A 17265-nucleotide genomic window follows, 5' to 3' on the forward strand; every position below is an offset into this window, starting at 1 on the left:
CTGGTAGACAGCGGCGGGTGGCTGCGAATGGGCGGCTAAGCGCTGCCCATGCATGATCTGAAGCACGCTAGAATCCACCGCAGCTACTGATTGGAACGAATGATGGCCCGTGCCCAGCACAGCGCTAACATGCATCGGGTGGAGCTAACTACTAAGGGTTCAGGGTCTTTGCTCATTCCCAGCCTTGTCATCATCTCCAAGCACATTCAGTTGAGAGTCAACACTTACACTTGCTGAAGTAAGAGCGATTGACGTCTCACCATCTATCCAAGATGTGAGCAAGCAATCGTTTAGTGCTCCTGCGACTTCCGCCTGACGCAGTAATAAGACTGAACTAAGCGCCAGTGAATGCCATACATTCCCCTCAATGGTCCCTGCACCTAGTAGTACAGTAGTAGTAGTACTACCTAGGTGCACATCCTTTGTTCACTGGTCAGTGGGTTCTCATGCAACCCCACTATAAAGACTCGTGCGGCTATGAATAACAACTGGCATATGAGGGGCGCTTAGATGGGCCTGTACTTAATCTAGTTGGCTGACAGTTATCCAACCTGAATCTCAGTTCAAGTATTCGTCTTTTTGACGACTCAAGTTGACTTTCTCATCTGAGATGTGCGCAATCTCAGAATTGCCATAAGTACTATTAGCAACCATCCTAAGATTTGCGACATCAACACCTATTCACCAGTGTTTGGTATCTCAGCTCAGCCTGGAGGCGGCGGCGGCTATATTGCTTACCGAGTCGGTTTACACGAGAGTCTTCATTATTATCGGTAGGCTACTTCGCATTCCTGGAATGTCGTCAAGTCAGGCCATTCAGAAACGTCTCTTTTTTAGCACAGCTCAGGGCTTCCTAACAGGTTTTCGTTCTTAGGGATGCGACGACGACAGCAACAGTGCTTTATCGCCTTTTGGACCCTCTGCCTCGAATATGTTCTCTGCTCAGGTCCCCGAGTGATGCCCTGGTCAAATAAGAAATTTGGACCCGATGGCCCCTGGCAAGCGGTCACAGTGCAAATTGGGAGTAACTACAGTGAAATCGTTGTTCCTTCCTCGGAAGTGGCTTTGTACCCGGGAGGTAGTTGGGAAAGTAAGATCCTATTATCTTCAATTTGCGACAACAAAACACTCTCGTCCGTGTGTTATGGGGATATAGCTGGCCTCTTTGACAGCGACATATCAGCCAGCCTGGATAATACCTCGATAGAGATGCCTCCATATGGGACATGGGGTGATGTGGATTGGGGTTTCACGAACGCAGCGCCTGTTTACGCAAAAGCAAGACGAGCAACAGACTATATAACCATCAGTGGCTCACCCGTCCCTGATGTTGATATGATCATAATATATTCGGGGTGGCAGACTTACCCTGGTGGGCAAGCATACCCACTGGAGGTGGGGATCTTATCCCTTGGATGCCCAGCTATTAATCAGACATTTGGAAATGTGATCAAGATCAACACAACGTTTGTCACCAGCTATTTCTATGAGCAAGAGGGATCGCTAAACATACCGTCTTATTCTTACGGTATGCATATTGGCTCCGCAGCACTAGGAATTCCTGGATCGCTGCTTTTAGGGGGTTATGATCAGAATAGAGTGATGGGCGAGGTGTCCTCCCAGGCATTTTCAAGTGGAAGCTTCCCAATTGAGCTGCTCGATATGAATATCGGAGTAGCAGAGGGTGGGTCTCCTTGGGCTTACACGAACAAAACAGGGTTATTGGCACAGGGTAATTCCTCCCTGGACTCTGGTCTCAGCGTCATTGTGGACCCAGCAAACCCATATATATATCTGCCTCAGAGCTCATGCGATGCGATAGCCGCTGAGTTGCCTGTGACATACCACCCTGAGTACGGCCTTTACTTTTGGAACACATCTGACTCACAGTACGATACCATTGCAACATCGCCAGGTTACCTAGGTTTCCAATTCAGCAAGGATAACCTCAACAACAACTTCATCACGATCAAAGTTCCCTTCGCTCTTCTGAATCTCACACTAGAGGCCCCGCTTGTGAAGACACCAACGCAATATTTCCCGTGCATGGCTACCAATAGCACTCCAGTTCTAGGACGTGCTTTCCTTCAGGCAGCTTTTATAGGAGTCAATTGGCTTGGTGGAAAGTGGTTTCTAGCTCAAGCACCAGGACCGGGAGGCTCCTTCATTGTTGATACCGTGTCAATAGGTGACAATGATTCCACTATTTCGGCAACAACAAACAGCTGGGAAGCCACCTGGAAAAGCACCTGGAAGGCAATACCTGCAGGTTCTACCTCGAACGCAAATACAACAGGTACATCAATGAGCGGTCCATCTACTGACGGGAATGGCTTCTCAGTGGCTGTCAAAATCGGCATAATTGTCGGCAGCACTATTGGCGGGCTGTCGATAATTGCTATTCTCTCTGGGATCTACATCCATCACCGACGACAACAAAAGAAAGCATCCATTTCAGACGAAAGTCATGCGACAGAACAAACAGATCACGGATCCTCGGCGCATCAGTTGATGCCTGTGGAGGCACCCGATAACATATGGAACCAAGTAAACGAGATACACAGCCAAGAAAGACATGAGATGGGCTCGGAAAGAGGGCCCTTCTATGAGCTAGGCCCGGAAAAGGGTGCTTTGGTTGAATTAGATCAAAGGTCCAAATCTCAGGGAGGCCCTTTTGAGCTACCAGCACAAGGATCCGTCTCGTGGTCTTCTAATGTTATCTAAAAGCGCCTGATTTCCGCAATGTACATAGCTGACTGTGTTTTTGCCACAGCTGATAGATTCAAAGCAGATGATATTGGTTTACACACCCTACCGTCATCATAATGATCATATTGTATTAGAAATAACTATACAATTTCTATAGACCTCTGATCACGATCCAGTCCGATCAGAATCCTTCAATTTTACACTTGACACTTAAGAGGATGTATGTCCATATATACGACATGTAGCATATAGAACGGGTGGTACTTTATATAGTGTTGGATAAACCAAAGATGCGGTTATCTTGGTACACGTATATAGCAACACCACTACAGAGTACTATTTTATTCATTTTATCCCGACTGCTATCTATCTGCTCAGCCTCACACACTGAGTAAGAATAATGCGCATTAAATGCTCGATTTGGACCCTGACGAGTCGCACCTGCCCAGAATAGAACACCTAAACCATATTCGGACTAGTGGTGGTCAGGCCAAGAGGGACGGCACCCTAGCACTAACCCAAGAATGGTTAGGTCAGGGAAACACTCATGTTTCGAGTAAGGCGTCACAAGACTGCGGGAACTCTGTCCCTTCCACATCTTGGGTCCATCGCTCCATTCCGCCATCTGGGGCCATTTCATTATCTCTCTTTGACCGACGCGGCTGGGCCCGGACTGTGTCCTCCCTTGCCATTCCACATCGAAGGCCGTGTTGTCGATCGGTTCTGATCGTCGCTCCTTTGCCTTTCTTTCTCTTTTTTCTTTTTCTCTCTGTTGCTTTTCGTCCATTATCCATAGCCTCATTCCTGATTTAGCATTCCCTCCAACATCACCAACAACCTCTCTCCCCCCCCCCCACACTCGTCCTCCGGAATCAGACAAAACAACACTTGTCCGCCTCCCAATATGAATAATTATCACGACACCGAAAGCCTCGAATACTCCTCCGATACCTCTGATGATGGCCGCTTCTCTCCCCACCCTACGGGTCGCATTAAGCGCTACACAAGACCCTTGATCGATTACGTGCGCAACGAATGGCAAACTAACGCCAAATACTCCCATCTCGCCAACCCCGACCAGCCCTCTGAACCTTCCCGATTCGTCCAACTCTTCCTGTCTATTGTCACTGCGCCGCGCTTCCGTCGCTATGTCGTGGTGTACTTGATCCTTGTCATAACGTGTCTGCTGGGATGGCTGTATATCCTCTCTCCGCGGCTAGCGGAGCATGCGTCGTTGTTGCGGGCGCTAGATCCAGAGGTGAAGGAGGAAGTGGGTGGATGGTTTGGAACGAACGCTTTTCCCGGGTTTGATGATGTTGTGCAGGTGAAAAAGTTGGATAAGGAGCTTTTGCCTGAGGGGGAGGAACGGCTGATTGTTGTGGGTGATGTGCAGGGATGCATAGCAGAGTGTATGCCCCCTTTCCACTCCCCTTGATGCAGTTCATGGTATTTGAATGCATGCATGGATCGCTGACATACAGACTTGTTGATAGTGGACCGCCTCCTCGAAGAACTCCTCTTCGATCCGATCAACGATCACCTCATCTTTACTGGAAACATGATTAGCCAGGGCCCCAACAGCACTGACGTTGTCGATTTCGCCCGAAAGTATTCCGCGTCATGTGTGCGTGGAAACAACGAAGATCGCGTCCTTGTTATGCGCCACAATATGATCGAAGCTCAGACCTTAACTGATACCTCTTCCGATCAATACCTCGATGGTCAGTCTACAGAGCAGGCCAAGAATGAACGTGATCTCGCGCGTGCCCTGTCAGACGAACAAGCAGACTGGCTAGACGCCTGCCCAGTTATTCTTAACGTGGGACAGATTCCTACCATGGGACAGGTTGCGGTCGTGCATGGGGGCCTGATTCCGGGTGTGGATCTGAATCATCAGGACCCGTATAGCGTGATGAATATGTTGACCATCGATTTGGACACCCATATGCCTAGCCCTGAGCGGGATGGTATGATGTGGACTAAGGTTAGTCCCCCTTATAATTCTTCCGTACTATGTTGCTTTGAGACAATAATACTAATAACGGTATAGTTCTTCAACAAGCACCAATCCGTCGGCTATGCAAGCTCTAAAAGCTCGAACAAAGACGACGACGAAGATGCAGGTGCCGTCAAAGCCACCACCGTCATCTACGGCCACGACTCCGAAACAGCCCTCAACATCAACACCTATACAAAGGGTATTGACACCGGCTGTGTCGCCGGCGGAAAACTCACCGCGTTTGTGATTAGCTCCTCTGGAGAGCAGAATATCATCCAGGTCAGGTGTAACAACTACCTACCCTGATTGAGTGGCAATTGTTGTGTTCCGTCTTGTCATGTATAGAATGTCGTTGCTGCATACTACTTTGCATAGTTTGCATCTTTCTCTCTTTATCTCTCTGCTGGTTTGAAGGGACTAGGATTGATTGATTGATTGATCGATTGGATTGGATCTGGTAGGGGTGGTGTATTGTTTCATGGTTCATCTTCTGTTTGCTTGTTTCTGCATGTGGAGCATCGGGGTTGGAGTTACGGCTTGTTTATTGCATGGGCCGGTTGTCGAGAATCTGATGGTGTGCTTGTCTATATAGGTAAATATGTCTCTACGCGAGGTATAGTACACTACTATATTATATTCAATTCGATTCTAATTGTATTTCTATACCTGTTCGAGTCGGACTTTCTGTTGACCCGACCCGGCCCCGCATTCCGTCCGCCCTTCAATTGCACAATCTTACTTTGTTGGTTTCACAACACGGGTATGTTCTGATATGATGGATGGATAGAGCAAAGCGGGTGCATCTGTTGTCTCGTCTGCCCCGAATAGCCAGCGATAAATCCTCTTGGGCTAAAGCGGTGCTCAGAACAAATTCATCCCATATTAAAAAGCCGAGGCACCAAACTGGTGCTGGAGGGGTTTGCTTTACCTACTGTACATGATACTGCTACGTACAGTAAGGGTGAATGAGAACCTGTGGGGCGGGAAGCAGTTCGGGGGAATGAACTACTGATCTACTACTACGTAGTTATCCTACCACTTACCTGTAAACCGTCTAGATTGACTCCTGGCTCCGTGCTAACCCTAACCAGCTAAACTTTTCATTGACCTTCCTGCGTCAGCCCTTGAAATTAGTCTCCCTCTCGAAACCTCCAAGGATTGAGACCGGCTTATGAGATTGCGAGATTGCGACCCGATATGTCTCCCCCAGTCATCTCACTCCTCTCGAGGCCGTCGGACTCCACATGAGTGAACCTAAAGCAGGCGAGTGGGACCCAAAAGAGGCTATCCTCTCAATACTACATAGTTATTATAGATACATTATGACTTATTGACTACGTATTACAAATACATCTCTTGAGACTTGATCCGTATTTGCTAGATTACTATCTCGTGTGTGTATTCCACACAATACGTAATTCCACGGAATTCTGCATCACTACATCTACTATGTTACTGTATCGAAAACACCCCCAACTCCGGGATGGATACTGTAATTTCACTCGGTTGAACTTTTACGATTTGAGTTTATCATGTGATTTTAGTGGATACCCTAACTGACCAATCATATCACTAGTCTTAATTAGTTTGACCAATCAGATCATCAGGATCCTGATCCTCTGGTAGTCCAGGGAAACCAGAGGTTTCTTCTATTATTCTGCACTACAAATATATATATTTTGATCTTCAAAACACCGAAAACACTGCTATCTTACAGAAGCAGCACTGCAATTACCAAAGGACCAGAAAGCCCACTAGAAATAAACTTCAATCGTGTTGTCGTTGAAGGAAAGGTAAATTTACATATAAAATATATAAATATCGATGATTCTGACATTCCAAAGGCTGTTTTGCAGGCTACGTACATGCAACTTATTCAAACCAACACCCGAAACACCATCTACTAAAGCAAAAATGGCCCAATCTACAATCTCATTTGCCGGAGCATTGAAAGACCAACTTGATTATCTAATTGGAATGTCAATCTTCACAAATGCGAGACCTTTTTCGTTATTCGATGACATCTACCTACGCAGACTCCTCCGCAAGTTGAATCCAGACTACACTCCACCAGATCGACATAGAATCAGTGGTGATACCCTTGGTAAATGCTACGAACGTCAACGCATCCTCGTCCTACAAGAACTACGGAATACTCGCTACTTGAACATCACTATCAATGAAACAACAAATATCACTAATGATCGGATGGTCACGCTTTCTTTCAATCTACGCGATAAAAGTCTGTTCTACTGCCTTGAGAATTTTGGAGACTGTGTTTTCGATGCACAAGCTGTTGCAGATTGGATATATTCAAAGATGGAATCATTTCTCGCTGCCGAAGGCAGTGTAGGTGATTGGAACAGACTAAATTCATTATCTACAGATGCTACTGCTACAATGAGATCTGTCTGTCAAATCCTCTCAGAAAAGCCCGAACTACGGCATCTTTTCTGTATACCATGTGATTCACATGGTCTTCAACTTATCATTAAAGATCTCCTCCATCTACCTCGCATCCACGAAGCATTCAGTGTTGCTACTAAAATCGTTACATATTTCCGATCTTCGGCAAAGCAACTCGCATCTCTTCGGACTTTTCAACAGCAAATATACTCAGAGGCACGGTCATTACTTGCTGCAGTAATTACTCGCCAGGGATCACAATATGACATGCTTTATTCGATAAAGCGTTCAAGTGAGGCATTAAAAGCATGGGCTGTTGCTGCCTTGTCATCTGGAGATGCCAAAGTATCAATTATACAGATAATCCTATATCGAAAGGATCTGTGGCTTGAGATTGATAACTTATTGGCACTTCTAGAACCTCTACACAAAGCTCAGAAGGCATCTGAAGCCCAGAATACTGACATCATGATGGTCACAAAGCGTTGGCTAGATTTGCAGGTACATTTCGAAGCTCAAATAATGGTCTCATTATTTGGTGAAGATATTCGATCCTACTTGTTCAACGAAAACAGCAGTTGGTTTAATCGATTTAATCGTCAGGTATCACCACTTCACTGGGCTGCCTACTACCTACATCCACAGAATGCTGGTGATGATGTTCCTTTACCGAGCAATATTATCAGCGCGTTGGACAAAGTAATCGAAAAGTACGCTGGTGAGGGAGGCGTCAATAGTTTCTACTACTTCCGCAACAAGGAAGAAGGATTCTACGCACCAGATATCTGGAAGCAAAAGCGCCCACTAGATTTCTGGCTTCGAGCAGTAAGTCTTTGCCAATTATAATTTCAAAATCTATTCTAATAATTTTATTCAATAATAGAAGGATATGGCCCCTGACCTTGCTCAATTCGCTATCCGACTCTTCAATACAACCGCCAATTCAGTTGCTGCAGAAAGAACATTCGGTGCAATGAAACTTCAACATACAAAACTACTCAATCATCTCAATCCTAAGCAAACTGAGCGACTCGTTTTCCTACACATGAACACGCGGGCTTTAGAGGCAGCAGAGGGCAAGGGGAACAAGGATATCGACCTCGTTGAACCCGATATCCTTGATCAGGAAGAGATGGCAAGGACCCAGATATTTCAGGATACCACTCTACTTGATGATCAAGTAGAAACACCACGATCTAATGATCACGAGGCAGATGCTGCTAGATCTTTGCCTCTTGCACCTCCTCAGGTGCTTGGTAAGCGGCCGTGGGAGGCCCAAGCATCTGAGCCAATCCCAAAGAGGAAACTAGCATCTGTTTGATATGAAGCGGTTTTTGAACGAATTGGGCCCTGCCTGCCTGCCTCGCCTGCCTGCCCACCCAGGTGGTTGACCACCTCCCTACCTACCTAAATGGGTGGCCTCCTCCCTAGCCACCTCCCTGGCCACCAAAAAGATCAAGGCGAGGGTGGGGGTCGAAGCGGAGGCCCCCAGCAACGGTGGTTTTGCCCGTGAATTCGCCTCGGGATTTGAACGGATTCAATTAACGAAAACACTTAGGGAATCCCATACTAATCTTATATCATACACCGTATTTATCCTCACGAAGTGTAGGCTCGTAACAAGTGTTTATTTGATCCTCTAATAAGATAGTATGTAATCACGTGATTAGAATAGTGGTATATAGGAGCGCTAACCCTAAAAAACTTTAGATTCTGGCTAAATCATGGCGCTAAACCCATACAGATGTAGTGTGATTTAATCCTTACAATCCCTAATACCCTTACATGAAATTTCACTCAAAAATCATTGAAATTCATGAAATTTAAATTACATCCCACCATCCCTACTCCATACTCCAAACTACTGTCCTCGAAGGCTCAAGCCGGCTCGGTCTGGGCCGAAGGTCCCACTCCTCTAGTTCTCACCATCCAGGGGAGCCTTTTGAGTCCGCCGAAGTTTACATCCATTCATCATCCCAGCTGGACAGGATTAGTGAAAGGTATCGCTGCTGCACCTGCCTCATGGTTGGTTCCTTCACCACCATGGCCCTCTTTTTTGTTATTAGCTCGCGGACGACTCCTGGTCCTCCTTCACCCACCCCCTCTAAAGATTCCAAATCCTTTTCTCTTTCTTTTCTTTTAGTATCTATCGATCCTGTCTGAGGCTCCTCCTCTCCCCATCTAATCCGTTCTTATCTTTATTTCTTGCCAGATTGCCTTCTTCAAACGCAATGGCTGCTCAAAAGGCCGTTTTCACCGTCTCGGCTCAGGCCACCCAGTTAGGCAATCGCATTTCGGTGCATATGCTGGACTATCTCAGCACTGAACACGACCTACCGGACGGTTTTCGTGAACTATCACAGACTTTCCTAGATACCTGTCGCGCTTTATGGGCCATTGATGCGGGTCTCACCGAATCCACTGCTGCCGGTCGCGCTCTGCCCGATGTGATCGTGGAGGAGGTGGCGAAGAAATTCATGGCCGCTTATCGCGATTTCCAGAGTCTGGACAAGGTCGTGACCAGACTCATTCAGTATGAACATCGTGGAGCCCTGGGCAGGCTTCAACGCGGATGGAATCGTCCAAGCCTCGAACTGCACCGCATTCGCGAGTCATTGAAGAAGACAACCGAAACACTTCAAATCAGCGTCCTCGCCTTTCACTGGTCTCTTGGCGAACAGCCATTCATGGAGGAATCAGTGGGCATTGGCTACGCCGGGCTGGCTGCCGCACTGGACCGTATGGCCAAAGGTCGGTCGGTAATGGGCATCAACAAGGCTAAATCTCTAGAAAAGGTATCAAAGGAGGTGGCCACTTCGTTGTCATCCGCGTCAGTCCCCTCTGTGCCCCCCAAAGAGTCCCCAGTACAACTCTCGGTTGCGATAGAAAACCCCCAGTCCAATGCCGATGACATACTCTCCTCCGTGCTTTCGCTCGACTCCCTCCTCATTGCAAATGACAATGGCCAGGACCATCTTTCGTTGCCCCCCGTTAACTCCCGTCCTCAGCCTCTGCGACTGAATGGGAATCCTGTGCGGATGAGCTCGCGCGAGCCGCAAGCGGAAACGATCACGCCTCTCGACGATAATATATCTGGGGATACCCTCTCATATCACCGGCTATACGAGTCATCCGCTGGCCCGCTACATCGCACCCCTAGCCGAAACAGTGGAGCTAGTGCGACGCGACTACGCGGTGCGTTAGCCTCCGCCGTCCGGGGACGGAATCACAAGTTGCTAGAGCAGTTGTTGGACAGTGGAGTGTCGCCCAATCTTGGGGAGCATATCCATCCGCTCAACGAGGCCGTGCACCAGCACGATTTTCAGGGGATGCGCCTGCTTCTGCAGTTTGGTGCAAACCCAAACGAACCGGACCGGCAGGGAAAGACGCCCTTGCTTGTCGCAGTGGATGAGTCGTTTGTCGACGGGGCGAACTTGCTGCTGAAGTACCGCGCCGATTCCAACTATGTATCGGAGCCGGGACAAGTCTCTCCCTTGAGTCGTGCACTGGCGAAGGGAAAGCTCAATATGGTGCAGCAGCTGCTTGCGCATGGGGGCAATGCAAATACTGAAACGCCAAGCGGTAGCACAGTGCTTGTCGAGCTTATCAAACAACAGGCGCCACCGAAGCTAATCACTCTCTTACTAGAGGCCGGCAGCGACCCAAACAAGAAGGGCTGCCAAGGGAGAACGGCACTCAACGAGGCGGTGCAGACCGAGCAGATTGCCGTCGTAACGACACTGCTCGAACACGGGGCCAATCCGAATCTCCCTGGACCCGAGCATGTTCTATGGCTAGCTATCTCCCGGCCAGCATGTTTGCGGCTTCTATTAAACAGCGGGGCTGACATCAAAAAGACCCCAGGTCTCATGGAACAGGCGACCAGCATGAACAATATCGAAGCCGTTCGCACCCTGCTGGAGGTCGGGCTTGATCCAAATGCCAAGAAGGACGGTACCTACACGCCCCTCTGCTCTGTCATTCGTGACAATCGGGCCGACATCTTGACACTGCTGCTGGAGCACGGTGCGGACCCAAACGTCATGGCATCCGAGTATCCCGCTTGGAAATGTATCACCCACAACCGACTCCATTTTCTACCTGTCTTGATCGCGGCTGGTGCTGATCTTTTTCAACCACCTGGAATCGTAGAGCTGGCCGTGCAAGTCAACAACACTGCGGCCTTGGAGTGGCTGGTTGAGCAGGGAGGTGCGAACGTGAATGACCGCAACGCACAAGGTCATACTGCATTGACAACTGCCATCCGCGAGAACCGGCCGGAAATGCTAAGCTACCTGCTCGCACATGGCGCCAACCCCGCTCAACGTGGGCAGGATTGGCCTGTATGCATGGCCGTGCGGTCTCCAGCCCTGCTTCAGAAACTGCTTCCGCTGGTCCCTGATCTCTCTGCTTACAAGGGCGTCATGGAGATGGCCGTGCTTGCCAACCAGCTTGAGAGCATCAAACTGCTGCTCGCTGCCGGTACCAGTGTCGAGTATAAAAACGGTGGCGTCTTCTCCCCACTGACTACAGCCTTGCGAGAGCGACATGACGATATTGTGAGGTTCCTGCTGGAGGAAGGAGGCGCCGATCCAAACGCCCCCGGTGAGCATCTCCCTCTCGTGAAAGCGATCCGCCGGACCCTCAATGGTGACTTTTCCATGATTGAGCTTCTGCTTGAGAAGGGTGCTGACCCCAATAAAACCTACCGGCACTGGAATGCTATCATGCAGGCGATTGAGTATCGGGATCTGCCATTGTTGCATCTGCTAGTTAAGAAGGGAGGCGGAGCTGATCTCACGCAGCACGATGAGACAGGACAGACTGTTTTAGAAATGGTGGATTCCGGATGGCCCGAGGCCATGCAGTTCCTTCTTGACAATGCGCGCCCCTAGTTTGTAGTCTTTTATGACGCTTGGGAGTTATAGGATCCTAACATAGGCTTAATCTTATATCATAATACGTAACAATATTAATATTGCCACACGAGGATACATTCCAATCAATAAGCTCACTTGTTCCTGGTCTAGGTCGGGATCAGCATCTAGTTCGGCCAAAAAGAAAAATTAAAAATTAAGAAAAGGCACCCGCAGGAACACATGCTAAATCAAGGTTACAGAAAGATGAGGAAGCAATGAAAGCAGTAGTGAGGAGACACACTAATACAGATTTAAGGATTCAATCTAACGCAATTCATAATCTTATACCTGATAGAATATGCCTAGAGACCCGGAACTTTTCCTCACAGTTGCGGTACTAGTTACTCTCCCACATCGTATTGACCAGAGAAAGTGGGGCCAGGCTAATCCTCTGTATACAGTAAAACACGGTTATAAGCAACACCCGATATAGGGAATCCTCCATTACAAGCAACTGGCCACCGTGTTCAAATTGCTACACCATACAAAATTGCTTCATCCTCCATTACTAGCAGATTGCTAAGTTCCTGACCTTCCTCCATAGAATGCTCGGAATAGCTAATTTGAACGTCATCATTCAGGAATCATGCCAAAGCAGACCTCCAAACGAACGCGATGTTGCATTTCCAACAGCCAAAAAGCTGCTCTACGTACTCAACACCAGTTGAAGCCTCAGCTCACTAATATCGACCTTATCAAGTGGTTCGAAGCCACGTACAACCAGCGGATTACTCCCTCCTCCGTATCCCGTATCCTGTCTCCCCGATGTGATTATCTTGATGCTATTCCCGACCACCGATTGAATGATAAACGACGTCGAACAGAGTTGTGGCCAGAGCTAGAGGCAGCAGTTATTGACTGGCTTGAACGCGCGCAATCCTATATTACTATCTCACAAGAAGTCATACGCGAGAAAGCAAAGCAATACTGGCCGATTATCTATCCTGATAAGATGATGCCGTCATTCAGCAACGGTTGGCTTCGAGGCTTCCAATATAGGAAGAATATCAAGAATTTCAAGCAGTACGGAGAGGGCAGGGAGATAACACTGGAAAATGATGTTGAAGACCAGATGATCTTGATACGCAAAGCACTACGTGTTTACGCGCCTTGTGATATCTTCAACTGTGATAAAACTGGCCTATATTGGAGAATGCCTCCGGATCGTGGTCTTTCTACGCGTTCAATCCCTGGACTTAAGAAAGATAAAGCACGTATTAGTATACACTTCTGCTGCAACGCTGATGCCTCTGAGCGCCTTCCTTTATGGTTTATTGGTGCAGCAAAGAAGCCTCGAGTCTTCCAAGCAGCAGGTATAAATCCAGAGAATCTAGGTTGCAAATGGCGAAGCAATCGAAGGAGTTGGATGACTACTGCAATCTTCAAAGAATGGCTTCTTTGGTTTGACCAGAGAATGGTTGGCCGGCAGGTTGCTCTATTATGTGCTAACTTCTCATCTCATCTTGCTGCGTACGAAGAGGTTAAATCACAGTTATCGAATACTCTGATTATATGGCTGCCACCCAATTCAACATCACGATACCAGCCACTTGATCAAGGCATCATCCGGACCTGGAAGGCTTACTGGAAACGGCAATGGCTGGTTTATATGATGACTGAATATGACCGGGGTTACGATCCTATAACTACAATGAACCTTTTGCAAGCGCTCCGTTGGTCGATATCTGCATGGAATCTTGATTTAAAAGATGATACAATCCGCCACTGCTTTACACGCGCGCTTTCAGATGACACTTATAATCCTATGCCTGACTCTGCTATCCTACATGATTTGACTGCTAGTCTACAGAAGTTGCGGAATACTGCACGGATTCAAGATATGATGCATCTTGACCAGTTCTTGAATCCTTTAGAAGAGCAGGTTCATGATGCAACTACTGATATCGATGATGTTGTTCTGAGCCAGTACACTGCAGTTGAAGATGAGGTTGAAGAGGATGATGAAATGATAGAGCCTCTACCAATTATATCATCTACTAGGGCCCTGCAGGCATTACATGACCTCCGTTTGTACGAAGAACAACAAAATGATGCTAATCAAGCATCTCTACACTCGCTAGCATGCCAGGAACGTGATATTCTTCGAAGAAAGGTGTTAAACACGCAACAAAGTGATATTCGTGGCTACTTTAGGTAGAATATTCAATATAAGGAAGACCTCGATATAAGCAATGTGGTGGCGTGCCTCATATCATTGCTTATAGCCGTGTTTTACTATAGTATATGTTGAGGCAATGGCTGGAGTAGGCGTAGTCACGTGCCTGGCGCTCAGGGCGCCCAGGAACGACCCCTTTTCCTTGACCGCTAGATCACCTAGATAGCTACAATTCAAGACTCTTTTGCGAGAATTCGCGTTCGTTTTCGCTGCTTGCTTTGCTAAGCAAATCGAACCTCAACAGTATACTTATACATATAGACTATATAATGTTGACGCAACTGCTGGAGTAGGCGTAGTCACGTGTCGGTGGTTACCCCGCCCACAAACGACCTCTTGCTTTGTTCTGCTAGAGCACCTAGACAGCTACTAATCCAACGCATCCTTTGCTACGATTCGCGTTCGTCCGCTTGCTTTTCGTTGTTTCGTTGCTTTGCGAGTAATATCGCGCCTCAACAGGTTATGAGCCCGGGCTCCCTCCCGTGAAGCTATTCAGACCCCCATATCACGGATCTTGACCCCAAACGACGCGGAGGGCCTAGGGGTGAACGGGGACGCGCTGGTCTTGGAGGATCACCTCGATCCAATTCAAGCACCCAATTCGAACACCTTACTACGTCAAAAGACGCTCTATTCAAAACATTCGTCGGATCTACCCGTGCCAAACACACTAATTTGGCGCTATGGCATACGCGGTGGAACGAAGCATTCCATTCGAGGGGATGTCCCTGACCCAGGTGAACCCTACGGAAGCAGTAACTCAAGCAGACCGACTGCCAATGACCCCTCCGAAAGGCCTATCCGGGTTGCCGATTCTGCTGAAGGGACGCTCCAATTACACTGAATGGGAGTTCCACTTGGAGTGTGCATTCAGGGACGCCGGATTAGAGGACCTGATTGACCTGAAGCTACCCAAACCTGCCAACACACACGCAAAATATGCAGCGTGGCACAACTATTCGATGACGGTAGCTTACTACCTTGTCGGGCAGCTGGGAGATGAAGTGGTAAGGCAATTCAGAAGGTCTAAAGAGGACAAAAAATACGTCGATGACGTGTTCAAACTGATTCGCACCATCGTGCTGGGACACGGTGTTGTGGATTGCCAGATAGTCGTGATGAAACTAACCAGAGGCATGCGTTCCGATTACTCTACCGCACGTCAATATATTGACGATTTCATGGAAGCGTACGACGTGGCCGTAAAGCTTGACTGCTCGATCTCCCCGTTCGTGGCAAGCCTCCTGATGATGTACGAACTGCAGTCAGAATTCCCTACGTGGGCGTCGACCGTGGAACACTCGATGCCAGGAAACGCAGGTCAAACCTATACAGAAGAGCAATTCCGCGATCTATGTAGGAGCGCCCTAGAGGAGTGCAAAAGATCCGAAATAAGGAAGTTCGGTGCTGCCGCTGTCGGTAAGGGCAAGGGCCAGAATCCGTCCAACAAGCCCGATGCTACCAAAGACCAGTGGAAGGCAGCTACTTTCCCGAAAAAAGGTGTTTCTGCCAAAGATCACGCTGCAAAGATGCGGAAGAAGTCAGTAAACGCTGACGGCAGCTGCGGATATTGCAGGTCAAGAGGTCACAAACCACCAAAGTGTTGGTATATTGACCCTGAATCGCGCCCAGTGGGTTGGATCCCATACATCTTAGACATCTGGTTCTACCGGGGAAGCAATAACGAACGTAGCAAGAGGTCAGATTCGAACTCGAAAGATGACTCCAAAGCAGCGGCACCCGCACCTGCAAGGCAGATAACAGAGATGCCTGCTCAACACGTTACCCTGCATGAAACAGAGTCAGATAACCAAAATTTACAAATTTTGAATTTTTCTGGACTGGCAGTTGGAAGCACCACTGACCGCTCCCTACACTGGATCTACAGTACAGGAAGCTCCCAGCATCTGACCCCTGACCGCGCCTCGCTTAACGAATATCACGAACTCGATGCCTCCAACTTCTACAAATACAGAACATCTGACGGGAGTGTGGGTGTTGCTAAATCTGCTGGCTACCAGACCCTGTTCCTATCCGCAAACAACGAACGCCTCGAGATCAAAGTCAAAGCGTTCTACCAGCCGGACCTCGCCTACGGCCTCCTTTCGGCGGACCGCCTGCGCAAGGAATTCGGAATATACGCGAACACAAAGGACCTGACCCTACGCAGGGAGCAGGATGACAAAGTGGTAGGCCACCTGCAAGCATGCAAAAACGTGCTTTTCGTGCGTACGGAGGATGCAGGGTTGGCCCTCGCTGTGGTGGACCCCCTGCTCCTGCACCGGCGATACGGTCATGCAGGAAGGTTGCCTCCGCTGCGAAAAATCAACAAATTGAACTCGAACACCGTGAGGACCTCCACTGCGAGGCGTGTTCCCTAGGCAAAGCGAAGCGTTTGGTATCCAGGGACCCTATCCTGAGGACTGCTGATCCTATCCAGCTGTGGCATGCTGATGTGTAGCAAGTAACCCTATTCAGGCATGGAGGATTTAAGTACTTCCTAATCTTAATTAATAATGTAACTTGTTTGGTGTGAAGCCATGTTGAAGCAGAAGAATGATGTCTCTACGGAACTTATTTGAATCAATAATGGATATGATAAAATGCTTGGCTGCTACGTGGCAGTGTGGCACCTTGACGGGGGCCGCGAATTCAACCGCTTGAAAGAATAGGTGAATCACGAAGATTAAGGAATTAAAATTATTATATTGTCTCCCCGAACATCTGAAGCAAACAGCCTTGCTGAGTGCTATGGTAGTTTACTCAACTAACTGAGTAGGACTATAATACTTGACTCTGGTCTGCCTGCCAACCTCTGACTGTTCACTGTAAGGCTTGCCGTATAGATCCTGAACCGCCTGGTGCCCGCAGGAAGTGAGGTTAAATAAACATCTGTTTACCTATATTGGTTATATTACAATTCCGAATCCTGATGCCTCACTTAACTTTCTATGTGTTTTTAGATGCCGCTGCTACCAATATATACCTGCGGAGGATTAGATCATATCCAGGAAGATGTCCCCCCGCGCAGAAACTAGCTACTTTGTCGGATTCGA

General features: G+C 48.1%; 6 protein-coding genes across 6 annotated transcripts; all 6 read left to right on the forward strand.

Annotated features, from left to right (window-relative positions):
* Positions 1-876: 876 nt before the first annotated feature.
* AKAW2_40264S (uncharacterized protein) lies at positions 877-2724 on the forward strand (the record flags this gene model as incomplete). Its single annotated transcript, XM_041688576.1, has 1 exon — positions 877-2724. One exon carries the CDS (start codon positions 877-879, stop codon positions 2722-2724), a length of 1848 nt encoding a protein of 615 aa, XP_041542347.1.
* An 889-nt stretch (positions 2725-3613) lies between these two features.
* AKAW2_40265S (putative serine/threonine-protein phosphatase) lies at positions 3614-5014 on the forward strand (the record flags this gene model as incomplete). The annotated part of the gene is made up of 3 exons (XM_041688577.1): positions 3614-4118; positions 4203-4693; positions 4760-5014. The coding sequence occupies 3 exons, from the start codon at positions 3614-3616 to the stop codon at positions 5012-5014; spliced, it is 1251 nt and encodes a 416-aa protein (XP_041542348.1).
* Positions 5015-6622: 1608 nt separating this feature from the next.
* AKAW2_40266S (uncharacterized protein) lies at positions 6623-8435 on the forward strand (the record flags this gene model as incomplete). Its single annotated transcript, XM_041688578.1, has 2 exons — positions 6623-7939; positions 7998-8435. 2 exons carry the CDS (start codon positions 6623-6625, stop codon positions 8433-8435), a joined length of 1755 nt encoding a protein of 584 aa, XP_041542349.1.
* A 910-nt stretch (positions 8436-9345) lies between these two features.
* AKAW2_40267S (uncharacterized protein) lies at positions 9346-12009 on the forward strand (the record flags this gene model as incomplete). The annotated part of the gene is made up of 1 exon (XM_041688580.1): positions 9346-12009. One exon carries the CDS (start codon positions 9346-9348, stop codon positions 12007-12009), a length of 2664 nt encoding a protein of 887 aa, XP_041542350.1.
* Positions 12010-12619: 610 nt separating this feature from the next.
* On the forward strand, positions 12620-14191 carry AKAW2_40268S (uncharacterized protein; the record flags this gene model as incomplete). The annotated part of the gene is made up of 1 exon (XM_041688581.1): positions 12620-14191. One exon carries the CDS (start codon positions 12620-12622, stop codon positions 14189-14191), a length of 1572 nt encoding a protein of 523 aa, XP_041542351.1.
* A 701-nt stretch (positions 14192-14892) lies between these two features.
* Positions 14893-16590, forward strand: AKAW2_40269S (uncharacterized protein; the record flags this gene model as incomplete). Its single annotated transcript, XM_041688582.1, has 1 exon — positions 14893-16590. One exon carries the CDS (start codon positions 14893-14895, stop codon positions 16588-16590), a length of 1698 nt encoding a protein of 565 aa, XP_041542352.1.
* Between the last annotated feature and the right edge of the window lie 675 nt (positions 16591-17265).

The sequence above is a fragment of the Aspergillus luchuensis genome, chromosome 4 (assembly GCF_016861625.1).
Source record: "Aspergillus luchuensis IFO 4308 DNA, chromosome 4, nearly complete sequence".
In the NCBI taxonomy this organism is placed as follows: Eukaryota; Fungi; Ascomycota; class Eurotiomycetes; order Eurotiales; family Aspergillaceae; genus Aspergillus; species Aspergillus luchuensis.